Source organism: Hemiscyllium ocellatum, chromosome 11 (assembly GCF_020745735.1).
Source record: "Hemiscyllium ocellatum isolate sHemOce1 chromosome 11, sHemOce1.pat.X.cur, whole genome shotgun sequence".
In the NCBI taxonomy this organism is placed as follows: domain Eukaryota; kingdom Metazoa; phylum Chordata; class Chondrichthyes; order Orectolobiformes; family Hemiscylliidae; genus Hemiscyllium; species Hemiscyllium ocellatum.
In genome coordinates this window covers 38,346,119-38,372,564 of record NC_083411.1, presented here as the reverse complement: position 1 = coordinate 38,372,564, position 26,446 = coordinate 38,346,119, and the positions used below count along the sequence as shown (strand labels likewise).

Genomic DNA, 26,446 nt, shown 5'->3' with positions numbered 1-26,446 from the left:
CCATTCACATTTTCTTGCTTCCTTTATTTTGATAAATTATCCATGAATGACAACTTGCCTCCCTAGAAAATTGCAAACTCATCCAAAAATTCTATACAATATACCAGCCTCTAATATATAGAGACTTGCCAAAAGTATCAAAATGATCTTCAAAATGAAAATTACAAGAGACATATGAACTAGTAAGCCTACAAAGTAGACCATAACATTAGACCGTAACTGAGCAGGGCATTAGCTCAAGGCCACAAAGGACAAAATTCAATCCGAAACAAAAACAGAAAATAAGGCAAGATGGAGTGACATTTTAGCTAAGCTTTCGAGTCAAACATTTTGGAATCATCTGAAATGTGACGTAGGTTTACAACATGGACTCGAGGATTTAAACATTACTTGTGCCCAACATGTTCTTCTTATCGCGCATAAATTTCAATTGGCGTTCGTATTCACAAAAAAAATCTCTTCTCCAACCTGCAACCGAAAAAAGACAAGGCAAACTAGAAGAATAAGCAGACTCATTCTGCCTAAATTTCCTATAATTCGACCAGAGTAACGAACTACACAGATTGAAACAGATGGCTAAAATAGATTAAATGGCCTTCCTCAAACTTACTTGCGATGTGAGACTTATTTTACAACTGAAACAGAATGATTCTATGTAGATTGTTCTCAATTCTTGATACATTACTTGGACTTTTTTTAAAAGTCAATTCAGAACACCTTCCTTGGAAAGTCATCTTTAATTAAAATAGGTTTCTTTCCATCAGGTAAATACTTCACCCCATATTACAAAGTGAAAGTGGAAGGAATGCTGTTCTCATACAATTCTGGTTAACAGGTAATTTTGAAGCAAAATAATTCAAAGCCAAATTTGCATCAACGATTGCTGAACTAGACAATTAAGTAACTTACCAAAATAGCTCATTATTCAAACTTCACTCTATAGAGCATCCCAAACGCACATACAAGAGATCAATCAAGCCCAAACCTGCATTAATTCTTTAGAGAAAGGAAATTCAACTGTATATTGATCAGGAGCAAGGCGTCTAGCTCATTGTCGTTTCCCCAGATTAGGATGGTAAGGTCAGTTGTACTGTCCATTCTGCTGGCCGAGCTAACTTTATCAGTTTTCTTATGAAGACCATCAAATCTTTAAACTTACCAAATAGATGGAAGCATTGAATTTTGTAGAACATAAGTTCTATCCAGAAACAAGAAGATACTCCTAATCATGATCTGGAAGAAATAAACCGTAAACAAGTGTACATTTTTAAATCTTAGCTAAGCAAATGTTTTTTTACTAACCTATATGTCGTAAACATCAAATTAAAACAGAGAGGGAGTAAAACAATGAGGAATGGTTTCAAATGAGGTATGGACTTTCCAATGACCTCGTGCAATAGTTTCTGCCTGATACACAAATGTGCAAATAATTGTTCCAGATTCAAATCATTAGTACTGCCTCACTAAACTGAGATAGTTAGATTTGGGTTCAGTTTAGTATTAGGGGAAGTATCCAAACAGGATGTTTGTGTCAGTCTTGCAACCTATTCCAGAAAACAAAAGGTATGCAGGAAACAAAAACTATAGATGCTGGAAATCAGAAACACAAACAAAAATTGTTGGAAAACTCATCTGGTCTGGCAGCATTTGCGGAGAGAAAGCAGAATTAATGTGTCAGGTCCAGTGAACCACTTTAAAATCTGATTGAAGATTTGTAGCTCGGGTATCCGTTGTTGTGGTCCTGCTCGCCGAGCTGGAAGTTTTTGCTGCAAACGTTTCGTTCCCTGGCTAGGGAACATCATCAGTGCTGTTGGAGCCTCTTGTGAAGCGCTGCTTTGATGTTTCTTCCGGTATTTATATTGGTTTGTTCTTGCCGCTTCCGGGTGTCAGTTTCAGCTGCAGTGATTTGTATGTGGGGTCCAGGTCAATGTGTCTGTTGATGGAGTTTGGGGGTGAATGCCATGCTTCTAGGAATTCTCTGGCTGTTCTCTGTCTGGCTTGTCCTATGATAGTGGTGTTTTCCCAGTCAAATTCATGTTGCTGGTTGTCTGAGTGTATGGCTACTAGAGATAGCTGGTCGTGTCGTTTTGTGGCTAGCTGATGTTCATGGATGCGGATTGTTAGCCACAAAACGACACGACCTAGTAGCCATACACTCAGACAACCAGGAACATGAATTTGACTGGGAAAACACTACCATCATAGGACAAGCCAGACAGAGAACAGCCAGGGAATTCCTAGAGGCATGGCATTCATCCACAAACTCCATTAACAGACACATAGACCTGGAACCCATATACAAACCACTACAGCTGAAACTGACACCCGGAAACGGCAAGAACATCCATCAACAGACACATCGACCTGGACCCCACATACAAATCACTGCAGCTGAAACTGACACCCGGAAGCGGCAAGAACAAACCAATATAAATACCGGAAGAAACATCAAAGCAGCGCTTCACACGAGGCTCCAACAGCACTGATGATGTTCCCTAGCCAGGGAACGAAATGTTTGCAGCAAAAACTTCCAGCTCGGCGAGCAGAACCAGTGAACCACCTTATACAGTAATTGAGTGAAGGCAGTTCAGATTCAGTCATGATACTCTCAATCTGCAAATAGTCTGCCATAGATGAAATCCATGGTTGAAACAGCAAAAAATATACTTCCAGGAGTGAGAAACTAAATTTTAGAGGATGTTTTTCCAATAAATTATACTATTATTGTACTAATAAATCTCAAATCACCGGATTGTTAGCTGACATTAAGATGGAGGGATAAAGGCTGAAAGACATAATTTTTTAAAAAAAACTGATCATGAAGGAATTGTAAAGAAGACGTCTGAAGTCAAGAACAGCAAGTCAAGAGATGCTGAGTAAAGTGAAAGAATGAGGGACACATCTTTTAAGGTGAGAGGACAGAGATTTTAAAAGGATATGAGGGGCAGAGAACGGTTCATTTGCGGAATGAACTTCCAGAAAAGTGGTGGTTGCAGATACAATTACAACGTTTAAAAGGTATTTGGACAAATACATGAACCTGAAAGGGTTCGAGGGGTATAAGCCAGGAGCAGACAGGTGGGACTAGTTTAGTTTGAGATTATGTTTGGCATGGACTGGTTGGATCAAAGAGTCCATTTCCATACTGTATGAGTCAATGATTCTATAACATCCAACAACAAAATAGACATGACCGGTATTGATGAAGTGAAGAATACATACCATAAAATACATTTGGTCAAAATAATAAAAGCTCAAAGCCATTGGAAAACCTGAATACTCTTTGTGTGATAATAAGCAATTAAACTGGGAAGGCCTGGAATTTGGGATTTAATGTGTATAAGGTATAGAAGATGGCCTGCTGGATAACTGAGAAGTTTAAAACTACTAGAGATGCACAAGTCAACCTTTAGATTGTTGGAGAAGTCAGCCACAAAGTAATAAAATACATGCATTAAAGTTTCAGCTGAAGGAAAGGGGAGGACAGAGAGATGTTATTTGAGATATGCATAGAAGTGGTGTCGGTGATAGATTGAATGTAGTGTTAGAAACTGAGCTTGAGGTGAAGCAAAACTCCAAGATTCTTAGGTTAGATGGGCTTTGGCAGCTAAAAGAAACAGCTTAAATTTGATTACATCAAACTGGTGTAAATTTTGGTTTGACATTTGAACAATAACAGTAAGCTTTTAAAGTAGGAGGAACAGTAGATTTGAAAAATTTAGCGATCCATTTGCCGGAAGTGAACAATGACAATTTACTGTAGATAATCCATTTAGCATCAAGGTGGTCAGGCCTGGAGATCAAAAACATGTAGGTTGGTTTTGCAAAGGAGATATTTTATCAATACTAGTCCTTGGTTTGGAATAGAAGGGATGGGATGGGAAATTGAAGGAGCTGGTTAAGGCTAATCATCTGTGAACTTGGAATGCAAGGTGCAATATCATCCCATAACCTTTACTTGGTTCAGAAGCCACTTGTGTGGCCTCAAAACTCCTGCCAAAAATAATAAATTACCTGTCACGCAACTGATCTACCTGTACATCAAACTTAGTTTTGGGAAATGGATCACTGTTCTTCCTTTTTCAGATCACCTACAAATTCTAACATTGGGTTAAAACAGATTTAAAAAATCATCTACAAATGCTATGAGTTGCCTTTAACTTCCCGCCAGAACAGCAACAAGACATTTTCATTTTGCCTACTACTTTTCTACTTAATTTGAATTTACACTTCAAAGCTATCGATCAGAACCAAATTAGCAAAGGAATAGTTGTAGATATTTTTCATGAGCACAATTTAGGTTTTGAAGCTTTGAATGTTGTCTGAAAGGACGAGAAAATGCCTGGCTTGATTCCTGAGATTCAGCAGGCAATATCTTGATTAGAAGGGTGAAATGGAGACAAAAATTTAAATATGTACACCAATATTAATTGTGACTTACTTACCATTTGTCTGCAATGGTCCTGCCAGCATTTATCTATTTTCTTTAGAAACAGGACACTATCTAAGGAATCCGTAAAGGAATGGTTAAAGAAAACTGAAATACAAAGTTAGTTCTACAATGAATCAAGGAAACTAAATTCCTTTAGCATACACTGTTCCCCAGCAAATGTTAATATTCATTTACATCACTTCTCTTCAATTGAGTGTCCCATTTAATAATTTTTTGGCCTTCAATTTTAAGTGTCTACACAGATCAACCAGTGAAGGACAAGGCCGGTAACCTGTTGGGACTTTACTTATGGTGTTCTGATGATGCAATTAGACGGAGTCATCCTTGATGGTGTTGAAATCCTATTTCATATCCCTGAACTAATTCCAATTTCAATGCAGAAATTTTTGTGCATGTGCATACATATTGCAGGAATCTAGCAAGGAGGCAATTTAAAAAGCATTAGATATGCTTGCTTACCAGCTGTACAAAATACACGGTAAAAAGCATATTTCAGGAATTATCAGTTCTGAACGTCTGTGGAAAAATTCTGAAGATTTACTGATGCTGCATTCATGATTTAATGACAGGGTTCAGCAGTGTCTGAAATCATCCCATATACAATTGAGCAGTTGAAGTATAATGTATTTTGACTAATCAAAAACAAAACTGAGCATGTTAGCAAACACTTCAGATTTAGTAAATTCCATTAAGAAATTGTAATCAATGTTGTTGGTAGACATTAATTTGCAAACTGCAAGGAGAGAGAAACAAAACAAACGATCATCTGACAATCATTTGTGGTGATGACTGGAGCATCAATATTAACCAGTATATTAAGATAATTCAAAGCTCTTGAAAACTGTGATGTGTGGAGGAAACACATTAAGATATTGACACATTTTGTAAATATTTTGATGCCCAAAAAAAAAGTATGACCTTTTCTGAGCTCAAATGAAAATATCAGATTCCCATTTAGTGGCTCAAAGCTAAGGAGGCAAAACAACAATGACAATATTCACTGCTTTAGAATTTGGCAATTTCCAACTATCTGATTCCTGTGGAAACCATAGTTCACAGAACCTTCATTCACTTTTCTCCACCTGACAAATTAACTAGTTATTGTGAAGCAATCTATATTCCACCCTCAAATAAACTGCAGGAAAACATCCTCTTCAAAGAACACAACTCCTAAGAATATATTAACCAGATTCCACTGCTATCAGAGTAAGGAAACTTCACAGATCCCCAGAGAAAAAAAATCTCCTCACCCCAATCTCAAATGGAAAATCTTTCAATTTGAAACTGACCAACCTCAGCTGTGGACTCCACAACAAGGCACACATCCTGGTTGACGACAAATATCACCAACCTGAGTTAATTCCCAGGTTTCCACCTACCACATAAAATGTGGACAACCCGCAATCATTAGAGACTGGGCAGAGGAAGAGGAGGTCAATTGTCCAAAAGTGAAAAATGTGGAACAGCTCAAATTGTGGCTGTGGCCATCCAAGACAAACTACTATCTGCATACTGTTCAAAGATCAAATCCTCATAAGCACTTATATTGTCCCAGCTGAAGACAAAATGTAACTTGGACTTCTTTCACAGCCATACGAATAAAACAACTGTCACCTTAACAGATAGTTTATAACTATGGTCCCCTGAGCTGTGACACCACTTACATCAAAGATATATGATACACTTATACTTCAAGTTTATGGCTGATGCACAGATTTTGAAATGTTGCAACTGAACTCAGCAAATTTATAGTTCTTCAACCACATAATTAAGATTCTGATCAGATAAATTAAAGGATATTCTCTGAACTGGTGAATTTGAGCTTTGATGTGATCCTCACAGACTTGTCGCAGCTGCTTGTATAAATTTGCTGATACTTTGTAAGAACAGAGGTTCTCCACTGCCTATAACAGAAAAAGTCATAGAAGGAAGAATTAGAATATTTAACAATTTATAGTGCTTGAAGGGATTTGATAGTCACCCCACAGTCTTCTGACCCTTACTCGCAGAAAGTGATCAAAGATCTTTATTCAGTTGAAATGGCAATAGATAGGACTTTGGAATGTAAAAATGATATGCTGGAGATCCGGAACAAAGGATTACAGAGGCATTATAATCTTCCAAGTCGGTCAGTAGATGAGATTAGATTACTTACAGTGTGGAAACAGGCCCTTCGGCCCAACAAGTCCACACCGACACGCCGAAGAGCAACCCACCCAGACCCATTCCCCTACATTTACCCCTTGACCTAACACTTTGGGCAATTTAGCATGGCCAATTCACCTAACCTGCACATTTTTAGAGGCGCACAGTTATCTGAATTGAATCAAAATATACGAATTGAAGTTGCATACATTTGGCAGGAGATGAATTTCACCCATTGTACTCCCTCAAAACTCCAAAAAGATGCTCTCCAATTGACTACACTGCAGATATCAGCAAGTTCATTTACCATCAGTATAAGTACATAGGAAATTAGAGTAAGAAGCCATATAGCCCTTCACAATTGCTGTCACTTCAATAACAATGGTTGATTTGACCTTGGTCTCAATTTCATTTTTCTGCCTGTTCCTGTGAATCTTAGGGTCCATAGAAGTGAAAGCGTCTGCCCTCTTCAGTCTTGACTATATTCGCAAGTCTTAAGGTTAATATAGGAATAGATACCTTGCTAACTAATGGGAAACAATCAAGATTAATGGATTACTTTAAGATTGGTGAACTAATAATGGGTGCCACAAAGATCAGCACTGGAGTCTCAACTATTTACATTGGCCAAGATTGTTCAGATTTCTGGTTTAGGATATACCGGAGGTACGATCCAATACGTATGCTGGTTTGTCTTCAAAGTCACAACATACCGATCTATGCAGGAATAGCCCGAAGTTTGAACTTCTGACTGAAAATTTCCCTGCTCAACAGCAACCTATATGAACACCACAGGAACTAGGAATGGGCAATAAATCCCATGAGTGAATTTTTTAAAGATTATGCACCCAAATTAGAGTCAAAGACATCAGACAGGCCTGTTGTATTTCACTGGATACCCACGACAAAAATCAAATCAACCTTCCAGGTAGCTGAAGAACTGACCCTCAAGTTGCTACATGACCCAATGACTCCAACGACCCACTCAATCAACTCCCCCATAACCGACTTCAGGACCCTACAAAACATTTACCCAACCATGCACCACCCCACTGTCCAACTCAACTGACTACTCCCAAAAAACAACTTAACGATCTACTGTAAGTTATCACCTGACTACTTATCCTGCTCACAATATCATACCCCATGATTATCACTGACCCAACTGACTAGTCTAACATGCAAACCTTATTCACCCAACACCACAAAACTACAACCCAAACCAACCTGATTATACTTCCCAAACATCATTCCACAAAATTACCTGCCACATAACCATTCACCTATTCATTAACTAACGTTTCTTAACATCTACATTTGATTTTAAAGTTATCTTCTGGCAGCTAAAACTGAAAACAAAAACAGGCTAATATCCAGTTTCTCATTCTCCTCCTCCATAAAGGAACATTGAGGACTTAATCTTTAAATGCATTCTTTTTAATTTCATGCCGCTCAGTGGTTAGGACACCAACTCCATTTGCTCCACATTATTTAAAATGAGTGACAGTTTACTCTGGAAGTGCAAAGGAATCCACGGTGGGAGAAATTACGCTCACAGCTAGAAGATTAATAGATTAGATTTCCTGCAGTATGGAAACAGGCCCTTTAGCCCAACAAGTCCACACCAACCCTCCGAAGAATAACCCACCCAGACCCATTCCAAATGGATAGACCTGTTCAGATTCTGATCATAGATAATGTCCAGAAACTTTCAATGAAGATTTCAATGATGACAATGTCGTCGACTGTCAAGGGGTGACAGTTAGATTCTCTGTTCGTGATAGTCAATGCATGGCACATGTGTGGCATCTTTAAGATCACAGCTTAGAGCAGGAAATGAACGTCGTCTTAAAGTTTTGAATTCCTGGAATTTCAGACGGGATTTCATAATAGAAAACCAAAGTTGTAGACAGCAATAGTTCTGAACAAAGAGACCTTGGAGTGCAGGTTCATAGCTCCTTGAAAGTGGAGTCGCAGATGGATAGGATAGTGGAGGCAGCATTTGGTGTGCAAACCTTTATTGGTCGGAGTACTGAGTACAGGAGTTGGGAGGTCATGTTGCGGCTGTGCAGGACTTTGGTTAGGCCACTGTTGGAATATTGCGTGCAATTCTGGTCTCCTTCCTATCGGAAAGATGTTGTGAAACTTGAAAGGGTTCAGAAGAGATTGACAAGGATGTTGCCATGGTTGGAGGATTTGAGCTACAGGGAGAGGCTGAACAGGCTGGGGCTGTTTTCCCTGGAGCGTCGGAGGCTGAGGGGTGACCTTATAGAGGTTTACAAAATTATGAGGGGAATGGATAGGGTAAATAGACAAAGTCTTTTCCCTGGGGTCAGGGAGTCCAGAACTAGAGGGCACAGGTTTAGGGTAAGAGGGGAAAGATATAAAAGAGACCTAAGGGGCAACTTTTTCACGCAGAGGGTGGTATATATATGGAATGAGCTGCCAGAGGAAGTGGTGGAGGCTGGTACAATTGCAACATTTAAGAGGCATTTGGATGGGTATATGAATAGGAAGGGTTTGGAGGGATATGGGCCGGGTGCTGGCAGGTGGGACTAGATTGGGTTGGGATATCTGGCTGGCATGGACGGGTTGGACCGAAGGGTCTGTTTCCACGCTGTACATCTCTATGACTCTATGAAAGTTTTAAAAAATAGCAGAAGGGGGGATATGTCAGATAGATCGACAAAGGAAGAGACACACGTTCCAAAAATGAAGCATGATATTGCTCATTTTGCAAGAACTCAGAGGAGAATTGTACATGTTGGATGCAAGTTCCTAAGTTGAAAAAAAAATACAAAAACAGTAACATTATAAGCCCCCAGATAACTTGCACATAGTCAGTGAAATTGCATGAATATTCCACTTCAGACTTGAAATGTACAACAGTATTAACCAGTCTGTAATAGTCCAATGGTGCACCTGCCAGCGTTTGGAAATTCCACATTTAGATTTCGGAGACTGAGATGGAACAGTTCAAATGAGTATTAGTAGGACAGCTTTTTTTGTGGTAGGTGATGCGTATTTTAGCATAAATGTGGGGAAAAAAGGGTAAAATAAGAGTAAATTTCCTATAAGGGGAGTTCAAACATGCTTGGCTGAGAAGCAAGTGGCTGGAAATACCATCAATAACAGAAATCTGTGACAGTCCAAGAGGACACTGGCAGAAAGGTGAGGAAGGAAATTTAGGCTAAATATGATCTGATCAATCAAACACATGGAACAACAAACTCTACACCTTGTTCTACTGAGCAGCTGCGATAAGGGTCCAATTTCAAAAGAAGCCAGAAAAATAATATCAGGCAAAGCAAGCGAAATACTGCAGAAAATCAAAAATAATATAATAAGCATAAAGGTGAATTACAAAAAAAGAGTTCAGGAAAGAAAAGCAAACAGATCATGAAAACGTATGGAGAGGCTACACCCGAAACAAAAACTTTTTTTTGTGTTAGCAGCATGTAAAGTGAAAGGAGAAACTAAGCAACAAGTCAGCTATATTACGGTCAAAGTGGCAACCTATCTGTGGAGGCAGAGAATTAGAAAAGGACATCTTGAAGACTTTGAGTTTGTCTTCACCAAAGACCAAGTCAATTATCACACTATAATTAAAATGAGAGAGCAACGTATCATGGGAAAAGCATGCCAAGAGAGGAAACCTTATTATGTTTGACTTATTTAAAAACATATACATCCCCATTTCTGAACGAATTTAAAGTCTGGTTTGGATATCTGGTTGGCATGAACGAGTTGGACCGTAGGGTCTGCTTCCATGCTCTACGTCTCTATGAGTCTTAGACTCTACTCATCAAATAAAATTACCTTGCAGATTATTTTGCCAATACTTCAGAGTTTACAGTTATGATAATATTGAAAGTTCAAATCTCTGTGGACTAGAGTCTACATTTCTTACACAAGCCAAGACAGTAAAGATTAGTAGGCTATTTTGACAGTCAAGAATATCATTTCTGAGGTTTTTTTTGTGTACTATTTAGTGATAATCAGGAGAAGGAACATCAGCTGATTCTCAGTCACATTCATCCAAACATGAATTGAGGAGGAATGGGCCATTCAGCTGCACTACCCTGCTCCACCCTGCCATTTGAAAATATTTGAGATATCATAATGTGACCTGAACACCTCTTCCCTGCCAACCACTGTTACCCTTTGATGTCCTTGTTGATCAAAAATCTAATTAGGTCTTCAAAATATTCAACAGTCATGTTTCCATTGCATATGCCTGCTAGCTTTACTCTCTCTTCCTTCTCCCTAAAAGGAGAAATATTCCTACAACATTATCTGTCAAATCTCCTCAGGATCAAGTGTTAAATAAGATCATCTCTCAATCTTCTGAACTCCAAAAGGATACAGAACTAAGTAGTCTAACTTTAACTGATAAGTTAAATCTTCATGCCAAGGAGTGGCTGAATGAACCTTCAGTGGACTCCCTTCAAGTAAATATGCTCTTTCTTGAATATGGAGACCAAAACTATATCGTACACCAGAAGAGTTTCTTACTACTGTCTTGTCTTAGGGAGATATCATTAAGGCACTATACAGTTCAAAGAAAATTTATTTCATTATATATTCCATACCCCTTACAATAAATGACAACATTCTATTTGCTGCACCTGCATAGTAATGTTTTATGATTCAGATATCACTAAATTCATTACATTATCACATTCAATTTCAACCTGAGGGATCCGTAACACTGACAGATCTGTACTTGAGCAATATTCAGCACATTTAAAGGGTGGTGGGGCAGAAATATTGCTTTGCTTTCAGACACTAATAATTACACTAGCAATTGATTAAAATTGATATTTAAATATGCAACACTACAAAATATGGCTGAATAAGAAACACAAAAATCATTGTCTTTGTCAATATTTTCAAAGTAATTTTACTCGCTACATACAAAACATGCAACATTTCCATTACCTGATAAAGTTCCTCCAAATTGTATTTGATTGAGGTGCTCTTCTGAATTGCTTCTACTGCTTCTTTCAGTTTTTGCCAGGTTTCATTGGTATAATTATCAGGCAACTTAGGTTTGTCTGTAATAGAAAATGCTTTATCACAGTTCACTGCAATAATGAGAGAGGGGAACATTATAATGAGTTTGGTCATCTCTCTCGAATTCACAAGCTAAATTTTTTGAAAATGAATACAAAAGCAATATATATTTCCATATACAATATAACACAAGACTTGGCTCTGAAGAAAATCTCAAATTTAAACAAGGATCTCTATTTTAAATGATCAATTCATTCCAGTCAGTGAACAAATATTGCTCAAACTTCACACATTACAACAGGTAATCCATCCCATTCAATATAACATACTTCAATTACAATGGAGAGGCACGGACTTTTGTTGAAGGAAACCAGCTTAGCATGAACAACTCCCCAGTGCCTTGACCAACAAATCATTTTTCACAATAAGGAGCTGAGTCTGCACCACAATTCAAGAGAATCACAACTGACCTCTTAAACTTCAACTGCACTTCCCTGCCCACTCTCACACTCAATACTCAGAGACCAATGTTCTAAATAATGGAGCATCAATTTTCTGTTGTAAAGAATTCCCAAAGATTCAAAACCCTTAGAGTAATTTCTTCTCACCTTTGGCCTAAATGATTGGCCCTTATCCTGGGACAAAACCCACATTTTTTGGCCTGCCATAGCACAATGGTAGTGTCCCTGCCTCTGAGTCAAAAGACCTGGGTTCCAGTCTCACCTGCTCCAGACAGGTGTAATAACATCTCTGACCAGTTAATTTGAAAATATTCATACCCACATTAAAAGTCATAGCTTACAGAAACTATTTCTCAGTGGCTACCTTATCAAGCTCCTTTGCAATTTTATATGCTTTAATGAGATTGCCTGCCCTTTTATTAAAGATACAGAGAATACAGGCTGAATTTCCTCAGCCTTTCATCACAAGACAACCAGCTTATATCAAGGAACTAATTTCATAAACCCTCAATGCACCATCACCAGAGCAAATACAGCATTTTGTCTGATTATGTTACAAGCTTTTAGTCTTCACTTTTAACACTGAACATAGAAGGGTGCAAAGGTTGGTAGCCCCAATTGCTGCTGGTGTCTGAAACCAGTTTCAAGATGGAACAAAAGGAACAATCTAGACTGAATGTGAGTCAAAAACCTTTCCTGAAACTGAACCTCCTGAAACAACACGAATAATGGATATTACCAAATTGAATGAGCAATTTAAACAAAAGGACACTGGCAGTCTCAATTTCTCAAAGTCGTGAATTTAGACCAGAAGATTTAGAACGAAAATACACATCAGCCTTTGTTTGCAAACGTACTTTGAACCTGTGCTAGTCCCTAGATGAGGAAACTAATTTGTTGTCTGGTTTAAATCAGGTTATTGCTGCAGATACAGTTATTATTGACCAGAAACTGAACTGGACTAGCCATGTAAGCATTGCCAATATTAGGGCAGGTCAGAGGGGAGGAAGCCTGCACCGAGTAACTTACTTCCCGATTCCCCAAAACCTGTCCATGACCTGTCAGACACAAGTCAGAACGTGGACAGCAAATTCTCCACTTCTGTGGATAAAAGTAGCTCCAACAATACCCAGGAAATTTACCAAGCAGTCCATTTGATAGCACCAAAATCACAAACACTTCCTTGAATATTATTGTCCGGTAGCAGTGTGTTAGAAGAATCAGAAGTACTGAAAAAATTGAAACATCTGAGACAGCACCTTCTAAACCCACAACTATCATTTAGAAGGACAGGGTACAAAGGATATTGGGAACATGCTACTCAAGATTCTAACTTGAAAATACAGTGTATATGACCATTCCTCCGTTGTCACTGGGTTAAAATATTCCAAATAGACTTTGGCAGCTCACAATCACTTTCAAACTAGCAATTAGCGATGGGTAATAAAGAGTGGTCTGGATAGCAATGCCAGCATTCCCTGAATGAATAAGCTAAATAATTCCAGCCTCGGACAACTGTCTGTGTGGAGCTTGCACATTCTCCCCGTGTCTGCGTGGGTTTTCTTTGGGTACTCTGGTTTCCTCCCATAGTCCAAAGATGTGCAGATTAGGTGTACTGGCCATGCTAAATTGCCCGTATTGTTAGGTACATTAGTCGGAGTAAATGGAGGAAAATAAATCTGGGTGGGTTACTCTTCTGAGGGTCGGTGTGGACTTGTTGGGTCGAAGGGCCTGCTTCCACACTGCAGGGAATCTAATCTGATTAGCTGCAAGCCAAGGAAATTAATATTCCATGAAAGTGAGAAATCCTCACAGCAAAGACAACTCACCCAACGTACCACTACCACCTGACTTCACCTGAGAACTAGTTTCCTTGAAACTGACAAGAAAACTCGTCAGTTGAGACTTGCTTGCTTCACAAGACCCTCAACGTCAATATCAAATCTTCAACATCATTGAAGAAATGACCAGCCTATCATAAAAGATAACTATCAGCTGTAACTACATGTCACTGTTGTTTGTATCGAATATTTGAATTTGAGAGGCAGTGAGTAAAAGATTGCACTACTTGGAGGGGAAGTGAGTCAGAATACTAATTGTTTATTTTTAAACTCATGGCTTGCTTCTGAATTATTAGAGGCACTCACTTTGAGAGTAACAAACACATCTTTATAAAATTACGATCCTAGACAGGAAAGAGAAAACTCAAATTCTGAGAGGCACAATCATTCCTTATGGAAACCAAAATTGCATGCAGCACTCCAAATACTGCCTTGTAAAACTGAAGCGAAGTTTCTCTTGTTCCTGTACTCCAATCCACTTTTAAGAGTCAAAAAGCTATTTTTCTTCCCAACTGCTACAGTGCCTTCACAGCAACAGAGGGGGAAATGGATGTGCCATTTGGACTTTTCTGTTACTTCTTATTAAATAGCAGAACAGACTAGATCATGGCTGATCTGGTTTCAGTCTCCGTTGCACTTGCATGTCTCCATCCAGAATTCTTAACTCACGTCTTCTAAAGATTTAGCTCATCAGTCTTGACCAAATGTAAGGACCCAGCCTCAACTACCTTCTGGAGAAGAGAATTAAACACTAACAATGCTCTAAGTACTTCTCATCAGTCTGAAGTACAAAGCATGCAATTCTCATGAAACAGCAACACTGTACAAGTTCACCCTTAGGATCTGCCCATCTATTCTTATGACCAAATGAATAAATATATATTTTCCCTCATTACGCTCCATCCGCCATTTTGTTGCCCATGTGAGCTCTGTGTATCAACAGACTATTTAACTGTAGACATTATTCTGTTCTCATCAAATGCTCACATGCATTTTTTGGTAACAGTTAATGATTACATGACATAGCTTTTGCCATTTTTCCATCCATACCCCTGGAACATGATTATCATCGGCTATGCCAATTTGTCGCCTGTTACCAGCTATCAACAAGCAAAGGCCGAGGATCAAATTTGGGACCTCATTTAACAAAGTTAAAATTTGACTCCAACAAAAATTTATTATTTCATCATGACAATAATCATTCTGTTTGACTGGCAGTTTTCTTCAAAAAAGAAATGTTGCAAGAACAGAATCAGAAAACCTCACTCATATTTCGATTGGTAAAGCTTCTGTGTGATTGAACTATGCAGAGGAGAAGAGCTCAAGTTTGAAAGCCTATATGTTCACTGATCCATCAAGATAAAAGGCCAAGGTCCAAATAGCCAATGTAGTAGCATGATTCAAAAAGAGGAACTATCAAGGCAAATCAAGAAAAATAAATACATGTTTCTAGGCTTTGGGTTTTACAAACCTTCAGATTGTTGGAAGGAAAGACAGACAGAGGTAGCCAATTTTTGAAAATTCACATAAGTGACAGTAACAGGCAATATTGGGAGTCTTGATTTCAAATCAAGGAGGATGCAAAAAACACAGCATGTTAGGATATCAGTTTTGGAGTTTACAAGGAATGACAGTGCAGGTTCAGAGGAGAGTTGATCAACATATCAATAAATGAATTGAATGGTTGGAAACAAAACTGAGTTAGATCTATAACAAGATGGATCTCATTTTGTTTTCAACAATGTGATATACCAGTACAACCACGAAGTACATTCTAATTGAACCTTTTTACTCCTGGGCAATGTGCACGTGGGTGTGAATTAAGGTACTTGTATTATAAGCAACATGGTCTTTGTCAGAAGTATAACAGATCATACCCCGTTAGTAGAGTAAGTGCAAGGAAATGACCTTAGTTTCATTTGTGCAATAAAGAAAACTGCTCCATGAAATCATTTCAGGCATGTTTGCTTTAAGGATGCTTTTAACTAGCATTGACAAACAAGAGAAGCTCATGTATTTACTTCACAGTTAATGTTATTCAATGAAGCCTTCCTGCAAATTAAAATAACTCATTGTGAACAGATGAGAAAATCATGGCTTGCCGAAATGCATTGCAAAGATATTGGCTTTTATTTATTTCAGTCCAAATGAAGTACTACACTTCAAATGAAGTACGAGGAGTCTGTTAGGTTACTTTAAAGCAGCAAACAAAATTAGGGAAAAAAAAGTATTTGAATTTTCCATCAATTGACAATGGTGGTTACAAAAACTCTAAAGCTGGTGTGATCATTGCAATAACACCTAGGAAGTGAAAGACAACACATGCTCAAAGTAGGCTTGAAATCATTACACAAGCACATGCCAGATCTCTGGCAAAAATATTCACAGTTCATTCATATGTTGGTTAATACATTCGCTGCACAGAGTCATAGAGATCTACAGCAGGGAGACATGGACCCTTCGGTCCAACTTGCTCATGCCAACCAGATATCCTCAATTAATCTAGTCCTATTTGCCAGCACTTGGCCCATATCCCTCTAAACTCTTCCTATCATGGAGCCATTCAGATGCCTTTTAAATGGTGTAATTGCACCAGCCTCCACCACTTCCTCTGGCAGCTCATTCTATACACACACCATTCTCCGCTTGAAAAAGTTGCCCCTTAGATCCCTTTTAGATCTTTCTACTCTAACTCTAAACCTATACCTTCTCGCCAGGGAAAAGACCTTGTCAATTTACCCTGTCCATGCCCTTCATGATTTTATGAACCTCTATAAGATCACCCTCAGCTAAATCAGCCTCTCGCTACAGCTCAAATCCTCCAACTTTGTTCAGAAAAGATTTACAAGGATGTTGCCAATTTTTAGTGTGTCAACAACCTTCCTATCGGAGGGAGACCGTAATTGCAGACAATATTCCAAAAGTGGCCTAACTAATGTCCTGAAACATGACCTCCCAACTCCGATACTCAATGTTCTGACCAATAAAGTAAAACATATCAAACACCACCTTCATTATTCTAGCTACCAGCGACTTCACTTTCAAGGAATTATTAAAAAAAAATGAAAAGGCTTCACATTTTTGACAATCAATCAAAAATGTTTACAGTATGGAAAGTGGCCTCTGAGCCATCTTGCCTGACAACTGATGTCTGGTTTCTCAAATAACTATCCATATGACAGAACAACTTAAACAGCATTTGTCCAAAAAAAATCTGTATCCTGCCTCTAAAATCAAGATGATTCAGCACAAAAGACCATTCAGACCAGCAATCTAATTAATCCCTACATTTTCCCCAGTGATCATTTTTTTCCCTTTCAAGCTTTTACTCAATTCCCTTTTACAAAACTTTAGAATCTGCATTGAACAACCTCTCAGACAACGCATACTAAATCACCACAACTTGATGCATTAAAACTTTCCAAATGTTGCTTCTGGTTCTTTTGCCAATCATCTTAAATCAGTGCCGTTGCATCACAACCCTTGTCACTGCAAACGGTTCTCATTTACTCCAGCAAATCTCTCCTTAGCTTAGCCTACGTTTGAAAGAATCGCAGCTTCATATCTCCCAGGTGCATAATTTTCTGCATCAGCTCTAAAACTGAACCACCTTAGGGTCTCTTTTGCCACAGTGGTAGTTTCCCTACCTTTGACCATCTGGCCTGGATTTGCAAGACCCATCTGTTCCACACATGTTAAAACAGATCCAAACAAGGTGATTAAAAACTCTAACAACTAACTTAGATTACTTGCCTTAATTTTCTCTAACAAAAATGGGTTACATCACAGGAACAGGATTAGGCCATTCAGGCTGTTGAACCTGCCCATAATTGAGTGAAATCATTACTAATCTGTGACCTACTTAACAAATATTTATATTTCTTAGAATTAAAATTAACAACTGATGAAACATCCACTGTTTGTGGAAGAGTGTTCCAAACATCAACACCCCTTTGCATGTACAGGTTCTTCCTAATATCTCTCGTGAATGGTCTGGCCCAATTCTCAGATTAAGCCCCCTAGTTCTAGAATCCCCAACCAGAGGAAATAATTTATCTTTATCTACCCTGTCTTTTCCTGTTAATATCTTGAAGACTTTGATCAGACCACCCCTTAACCTTCTAAATTTACACATAACAGGACGAATTTCTGATTTTGTTTCTAATTTGTATCATCACTTCTTAACCCCTTGTCCACGTATCATACTTGTAAACTCTCCAAGGCCAATATATCCTTCCTAAGGTGTCATTTGTCACGTCACACGTCATTTCAGCAATTTCTATGTCCTTCTAAATTCGACAACCAAAGTTTTCTTATGGCTTATGAAAATTTGATAAGTGCTAAAGATTTTGTGAAAATTGGACAGCTTTGAATAGATTCCCTATAGTCTCAATGGTAGAATACTTTATACAATGATATTTCAACATATTAATAATCCGACAAACACTATTCTTATTTTTACATAACAAAACAATTGAAGTTGCAATTGCTGAATTGAAGACAATTTCACCTTAAAAGAATTTAAGTAGTTTATAGTTCACTCATTAGGAAAATATTTGACGGGATAAACTTCCACACTGTATCACGGCCTATTTACCAACATAATTTTAAAAAGATTCACTGAAACACACATGCTGTAATTGTGTGTAGAAAGGATATTGCATGATATACATAATATGCCTATGGTCATTATCAAAAAGGCAGCAATAATGAATATTCACATTTTACAACTATAAATATTCTATTCAGACAAAAATAGTAAATTTGAAATTGATGTTAATGCAAGTAAATAATAGTTAGCCCTTTTTGATATGGTAAACAATTGCCTGCTTTCGAGTCTTCAGCAATAAAAGCAGGCAATTGGTGGTGGTGACTGTACAGAAAGTAAAATTACTTATTTTCTTCCAATACCTTTGCCCGCAGGTTTCCCACTACCTCTATGTTGTGCCCATTAGGTCTGAACTAATTAATTATGTAACTTTCTTGTCAATCAGGTTTGTGCTAGAACAGCAATCTTAATGAAAACTCGAACATGAAGGCAGTACCATGAGTAGCAAAAGTATGTATGGTGATGATGGGAGGCAGAACATATTTTAACTACATGATATAAAATCAACAACAAGGAATGGGATTTAACATAAATCAGTGTTGGTTTGTTGCTGTTTACTGTTTATATAAATGATATAAAAGACAGGACAGAAGTATTTAGCATTTTCATTACCTGATGTTGCTGCTTCAGGGGTACAAAGTATGCTACATGTTGTGCACAGCAATTTCTTAATGAAAACTACTGCCAACAGCATGCAAGAAAAGTTTCAAATTATCTGGAGTAGCAGGTAAGGTAAAGGGAGAATCAAGGAATCAAAGTGCTAACAGGGCAGGGAAAAATCCAACAACAACACGGTATGATGTATATAGAAAGCTAAATTACAGGTCACGAGGTTAAAGAGTGCAGTTGAATACAATTCTGTCACTCCTGACGGCCAGAATGTCTCATGGATCTTCAGTCTTGACTAGCTATATCTGTTTGATATTGAGGTAATTCCACATGGAGATACTGAAACACAACTGTACGTTGACAGCAAAGTCAGGATTTTGTCTCCACATTGACTTCTGCCAAGAGTCATGGACAGATGCACCTGCTACATATAGATTAGTGAAGATAAGTTCAAGTATATTTTCCCTCTCAACAATTCCCTAACCATCCGCCACAAATCCAATTTGACAGGTTTCATTTACTGATTGGTTAGTATTGGATACCAACCATCTTTTGGTGATAGATATTGATGTTCCCACCCCAAGTACATTGGCATCTTCAGTAAGTTAGCTAAGGCAGATTGAAATCAGGTTTCCACATCCATGCTCAATCTGATGCCTTGAGATATCAACAAGTCCAGATTCAAATGTCAAGGACTCCCAAGCATCTCCCTCCTCACTGTATGTTTCTGTTCTCGCCACATTCCCTGTTGGTGGAATAGGACATCCCAAGGAGTGGCATTGCTTTGGACAAACTTATTTTCACAAAAATCCTCTCTTCCCGAAAATGTCAGGATATTGCTTCACTTGTTTGTAGAACAACTCTTCCAATTTTAGCATAAACCCAAAGATGTCAGTATAGAAGACTTTGCCAGGTCAACAGGGCTACATGCACCTTTGTCATTTCCATTGTCTTGGTCAATGCAGGGTGGTTTGCCCTGTATCATTCCATTTATCAGCCTTGGAAGTGGTTTGATTCAACTAAATGGCTTACAGGGCCATTTCAGAGGATACTTAAGACTTAGCCCCAGTGGATCTGGAATTCAGTCAGCAATGAGAAGCAGAAACCCAAACTGAATCTCACTCATTCCAAATAAATTATCAAGTTTTTGTCAGCAAAATCAGCACAGTCCAAGAATCAAACTGTAATGCACCTGATCGTGTCACTCAGTTCTACACTAGGGAATGCTTTTAACAGTTATTTCAAGCCAACCATCATTCATACAACTGATATTGCCAATAGCTAATTATTCTAAGCACAAACCAGCAATATTCCCTCTCCACAGCATCAATCCTGCCACAACAGAAAAGTTCAGCATAGCATCTCACATTTTACCAGCAATGAGATAGTTTAAAATTGGATTAATGCTTGGAGTTAAAAATTCAGAATCAAGACCAATTAGTAAACAAATTGCAAAACTCAAAAAGGAATCCACTATAACTACTTTTTGAGGTTGAGACACCCAATACAACAGCCTGAGTACTTCCAAGTACAAATGGCAATTCTTTTCTTGAGCACAAAGTTCTTTTTTCATATTTCAATTAGCAGCTTTGGAACTAGGACAGTGCTGTCCAATAGAAATCGCTAATTAGCTGGAGGCGGAACTACTGTGAGATTTTCTTTTAGGATTTAAAACAAAATCCTTCACATGCTGACCAAGATAAATTCAGTGCACTGTATATTTACTTAACGTGTACAACATTTAATGACTTTGCAAAACAAGAATAAGGTTTTAAAAAACTTGGGCAATTTAGCTTTTGTATTTCAATTTGACCAAAAAGGATTCAGATTAGAAACCCATGGCAAGTCTCTGTTAGTCGTGTTTTATGCGTGAGTTAGGATCAAGATTTCAAATTAGTCACATGCAGTTAATGTACTGGATAATACTATACGAAACCATAAAGTGCAACCTTCTCTCATCCATTCATTAGATATGCTTCTCAAAATATTAAATACTATACTATCCTTCAACATTGTACTGCAGATCCTCGATTGGTCAGTATTTGACAAATACAAATGAATTATTTCATGGAAAATTCTGCCCCTTTTCCTGAAATATAACATCTTTATTTTAACAACGATTTGCTGACTTTTCTCTCTTGTTCAAACAGTTGCTTGCAGCATAGGTGTTGCAGTTCATCACCTAAGAGATTGTATAGAGTCGATTCAATTGGATCAAACATCAGATTATTGCACAGGGACACATTCAAATCAGGAAATAATATTAGTGTCTTTCCGAAACACTACCTTTACCAGCTCAACCAATGGCCAACTAATGTAAACATCATTGGATACTGCCACCAATCTGTTCATCCAAAACTCAAACCTGCAAACCAGGATGATCACAAGTTCCATATTCACATGCTGTTAAAATAAATTAACCTCAATTAGCTATCCTCCTTGAGAGTGCTACCACTGACACCAAAACAGCCATTCTACTTCAGCTGAAAGCATTGAAGTATCTCAGATCTGACCATCAGTCTGTACTTATCTTCTGCAGATTGCATACACAGCAAATCAAATTTTGAACATGAACAATGGCAAGACAAGCAAAATAAAATCCAAACTAATCTCCAATAGGCCATGTTCAGAATAAAAAGTGTAATTATTAGTTGAAAGTACGACATTTTCAAATGCTACAATCTATAATACTTTTATAAAACAGACTACTTCCATCTATCACAGGAATTAGCAAAGCATATTCAGCCTAAATTACATTTTAAATTATTCTGGCAACAGTAAATTAACATTGTTTATGTGGAACAGTTGTTACGGAAAATATATTTTACAATGATAATAGGTGAGTTTAAAGATACAGATGAAGAAAACAACTTTGTTTGTGTTGTTCTCCAGTGTCAATCAAAAACCTAAAACTGTGTTTATCATGGGTAAATGTTTTAACTTAAAGAACGTTTCAAAAATCAAAGATTGCAATACCACTGTACTTCAGTGATTATTGCCTACGAATTGGTCCAAATATACGTGGAGTTTTATTTTGGCTTTCAAACAATTATAGGCCATGGAATCCAGCTTTTGCCCATAATCAATTGAGTGGAAAACAATTAACTTATTTTGATTACTTCTGCAACTCATTTACCTGTGTAGGAGCTGAAAAAAACGAATGTGAAGTTCACTTGATTTTTTGGAGGAGTTGGGAGGATGGGGAAATGGCTTTTTAAAACCGAGTTCCATCATTACAGTACCTGCATTTCCTAACTTACATTTTATTTATTTTCAATATCAAGATCTCCTGTTATACCTTTGAAATTTTTAATAACTAATTTTTTAGCCGTCCCCGGCTTGCTGTTGGCGAAGGTAGTGGATTTGGTCAGGCCGTTAGCATGCCCCGTGAGCACGGAACAGCCGCTGCTTTTCCTCTGCTCCTCCGCCATCATCACATCGAGTCCAACAAAGTCTAGCGAGTCCTCGAACTTGACTCTCTTCTGAAGCTGGTGGTTGCAGCAGGTGGAGGTGGAGGAGGTAGAGGAGGAAGACTTGGGGGCTGCGGAGGGGAAGAGCTGGGTTGGCTGAGGTGTTTGGTGCTGGTGGTGTTCGAACTCGCCGGCCTCGGCTAACTTTCGCTTCCTCGGACTAACATCAGCCTGTTGTCGCACCTCCTGCGGTGAATTTTGTGAAGAGAGGCCCGTTCGAAACATGAAAACTTGGAGCCGACGCCGTCCTATTGTTTTTTTTTAACAAACTTGCGTGCTCACACACTCCCGGTATCGAAAAAGAAAAAAAAAATCGGGGATGGGGGAAACGGGGAGAAAAAAAACAAGATTACTACAGACTCCAAAACCCTCCGCTAAATTTCGGCCACTTGTTTTGTCAATATAGTAAAATGGCGGCACTTCCGGTGACACTTTGCATGCCGGGATGTGAACTGTCCGATGACGTCACTAGGAGGCGGACCTACTCTTTCCCCTCCAATTTCCCACCTCCCTCATTCTCAATCACTAAATTCCCACAGTCGAGGCATTATCGCTTAGAAATACTGACCAATATTTAGTCATGTTTTGGGGGAAGCACAGGCGTGTTTTTTAAATCTTTGCGGCATTGTCCCTTCTCATTCAGCTTCTTTCCAACAAAGCACTGAAGGCATCACAAAAGTATCGAAATTTACACAAAAATTAAACAGAGAATTGCGGATGCTGGAAATCTGAAATAAAAAACATGTATTTACTGGCGAAACTCAGCAGCATCTGTGGGGAGAAAGCAAAGTCAACGTTTTGTTTCCATCCCTGTAAAATTGAACTGTAAAATAGTGTCAAAATGGGCACATCCTTAGTTTCGTGAAATTATGTAGAATCTACATCATGGAAATAAACTGTTCAGCCCAACTGCTCTATGCCTTTGTTTGTATTTCATACCAATCTTCAGCCAGCTCTGTGAGGTTTGCAGAGGTCATAAACTATTTGTAGTCCGTTCAGTATTCTGCACAGACGTGGCCAAAGGACTAAAGGATCAATAGTTATTTTTTATGAAATCAGATCAACTGAAATTGAAAATACTTCATTATTACCAGCTATCGTGTGGTATGTACATTATTTTAAGCAAAACTTAGATTAGCAACTGACCAATTAACCAAGAATGATGATAATGAGAAGTTGCTGAATCACTGCCCACGAATGAGGCCTCAGGTACGTCCTCTATCACACGCCAAAAGGTTGTTTAATTTTTCACTTTTGAACATACTAAATTCTAATTCAAACCTTGCATTTTGTATATAATAGAAAATGCCCTGATACATAGTGTTATAATGATTTACTGTGCCTTGTCAAAGCAGCAATTTTTTTTCAAAATTGAAGCGTGACTTTGGAGTGTAAAGAGGACGCTGCTGCAGGCTACACTATCACTGCAGATGCATGAGTTTGATACCAAGGAGCATCACTCAAACAACCAGTTGAGCTCATACCAGGAGAAAGAATCATACTTTGGAGGTGATTTCAAAAACGATATGTTGAGAACTATGAGGGCTCAATGATCAGCATCAATGAGTACATAAAGATGAAAAAGATGACCAAATGGATATCTTCAGACTGTTTTTCATCAATAGCTTCAAATGGCCTAGTAAGTATGTATTATTAATGCTCTGTTGACTCTCAGGTGCTTTATGTCTGGAGTGACATACACAGATGTTCAAAGTGCTACAATTGTCACTTGAAGACCTGTATCATGTTGAATATATCTTGAATATTGACACTGAAGACGACCTTTGAATCTGCAACGCCAATGAACTTGATTGAGTTTTTGAAGAAATAATAAAGAGGATTAATGAGGGCAGAGCAGTGGATGTGATCCAAATGGACTTCAGTAAGACATTTGACAAGGGTCCCCATGGGAGGCTAGTTAGCAAGATTAGATCTCATGGGATACTGGGAGAAACAGCCATTTGGATACAGAACTGGCTCGAAGGTAGAAGACAGAGGGTAGTGGTGGAGGGTTGTTTTTCAGACTGGAGACCTGTGAACAGTGGAGTGCCACAAGGATCGGTGCTGGGTCCACTACTTTTCATCATTTATGTAATTGATTTGGATGTGAACATAGGAGGTATAGTTAGTAAGTTTGCAGATGACAGCAAAATTGGAGGTGTAGTAGACAGCAAAGAAGGTTACCTCAGAGGTACAATGGGATCTTGATCAGATGGGCCAATGAGCTGAGGAGTGGCAGATGGTGTTTTAACTGCAAGATGCTGCATTTTGGAAAAGCAAATCAGAGCAAGACTTATACATTTAATGATAAGGTCCTAGGGAATGTTTCTGAAAAGACACCCTGGAGTGCAGGTTCATAGTCCCTTGAGAGAAGAGTTGCATGTAGATACAATAGTTTTCCTTTATTGGTCAGAGCATTGAGTATATGAGTTAGAAGGTCATGTTGCAGCTGTGCAGGACTTTGGTTAGGCCACTTTTGGAATATTGCATGCAGTTCTGGTCTGCTTCCTATCAGAAGGATGTTATGAAACCTGAAAGAGTTCAGAAAACATTTACAAGGATGTTGCCAGGGTTGGCAGATATGACTCCAGGGAGAGGCTGTTTTCCCTGGAGCTTCAGAGGCTGAGGGGTGACCTTATAGAGGTTTATAAAATCATGAGGGGCATGGATAGGATAAACAGACAAAGTCTTTTCCCTGGGGTGGGGGAGTCTAGAACTAGAGGGCTTAGGTTTAGGGTGAGAAGAGAAAGATATAAAAGGGACCTAAGGGTCAACATTGTCACGCAGAGGGTGGTCCATGTATGGAATGGAAGAGGAAGTGGTGGAAGCTGATACAATTACAACATTTAAAAGGCATCTGGACGGGTATATGAATTGGAATGGTTGAGAGGGATATGGGCCAAGTGCTGGCAAATACACCTAGATTAGGATAGAATATCTGTTCAACATGCATGAGTTGGACCAAAGGATCTGTTTCCGTGCTGTACTTCTCCATGATTCTATGACTCTATAACTGCCATCCTCATCCTCAAGTATGGTGATCAGGGATTCATGAGGTGATACTGGTCCAACATTGTTCATTTAACATCTTACAGCATGTCCTTGGAGAACTGTGCTACAGATTGAGGAGCGTTGATCTGTGATTTCCCACACAATCAAATGCTTTAAGAGTAGTATTTGGAGTAAGGGAAAGTCAAAGGAGCAAGCTATTTACCTTATATTCCTTAACTTACTTTGAATTTGTAAAAGAGCCCTGGATTTTAAAGTGGTTGTACTCACAATCAAAGCTACTTCTTCAGAAAATTTGCATCACATTCTTTTCAGATCTCTAGTATCTAATCCAAAGAAAAATGTTCCTCCTACATTATATCTCTGTTAGAAGGACACACTGATCTAATTCCCTGGGATTTGGTGTTCCTTCCTTTGATCTCTCTGCTATGTTTTGATATATCTTGTTCTAATATGTGTTCCTCTGGTCTTCATACTATTTCAGACCAGAAATAGGTTACTGATAAATAACATGTATCAATCAGTCTTCATGATGGTAAGTCTATCGAGCAACTTGCTCTGTGCTGGGCAGGTTCTGACGTGTTAGGAGAAGATGAAGAAATCACTGTTGAAGTCAGAGTAACATCACAACTTACCTCAAAGTCTAATTAGTTAATTCCTAACTCTACATGTTTGTTATCCAGATTGTCTGCTCTACAAGTTGTAAACATTTAAAAGAACAGCATATTTTACAGGTTGTCGGTGCACCAGGCCTCTGTCTCATCTCTCGGTCACCCCTTCAGGATCCCGCCCACCCCCCGCCCCCGGCTTCCTACTCAGCATTTCCCTGATTG

The 26,446-nt window shown here is 38.5% G+C and overlaps 1 protein-coding gene across 1 annotated transcript in view; it reads right to left on the bottom strand.

The window, feature by feature from the left end:
* cul4b (cullin 4B) overlaps window positions 1-23,006 on the bottom strand; it is an 86,152-nt gene extending 63,146 nt beyond the window's left edge. Inside the window, exons 1-5 of the mRNA XM_060832525.1 lie at window positions 22,433-23,006; window positions 11,540-11,655; window positions 6,254-6,357; window positions 4,446-4,515; window positions 1,160-1,233 (exon numbers count right to left, since the gene is read on the bottom strand). Of these exons, the coding sequence (XP_060688508.1) occupies window positions 1,160-1,233; window positions 4,446-4,515; window positions 6,254-6,357; window positions 11,540-11,655; window positions 22,433-22,829 (761 nt within the window). The 5' untranslated portion in view covers window positions 22,830-23,006. The remainder of the gene's footprint in view (window positions 1-1,159; window positions 1,234-4,445; window positions 4,516-6,253; window positions 6,358-11,539; window positions 11,656-22,432) is intronic.
* Window positions 23,007-26,446: the final 3,440 nt, after the last annotated feature.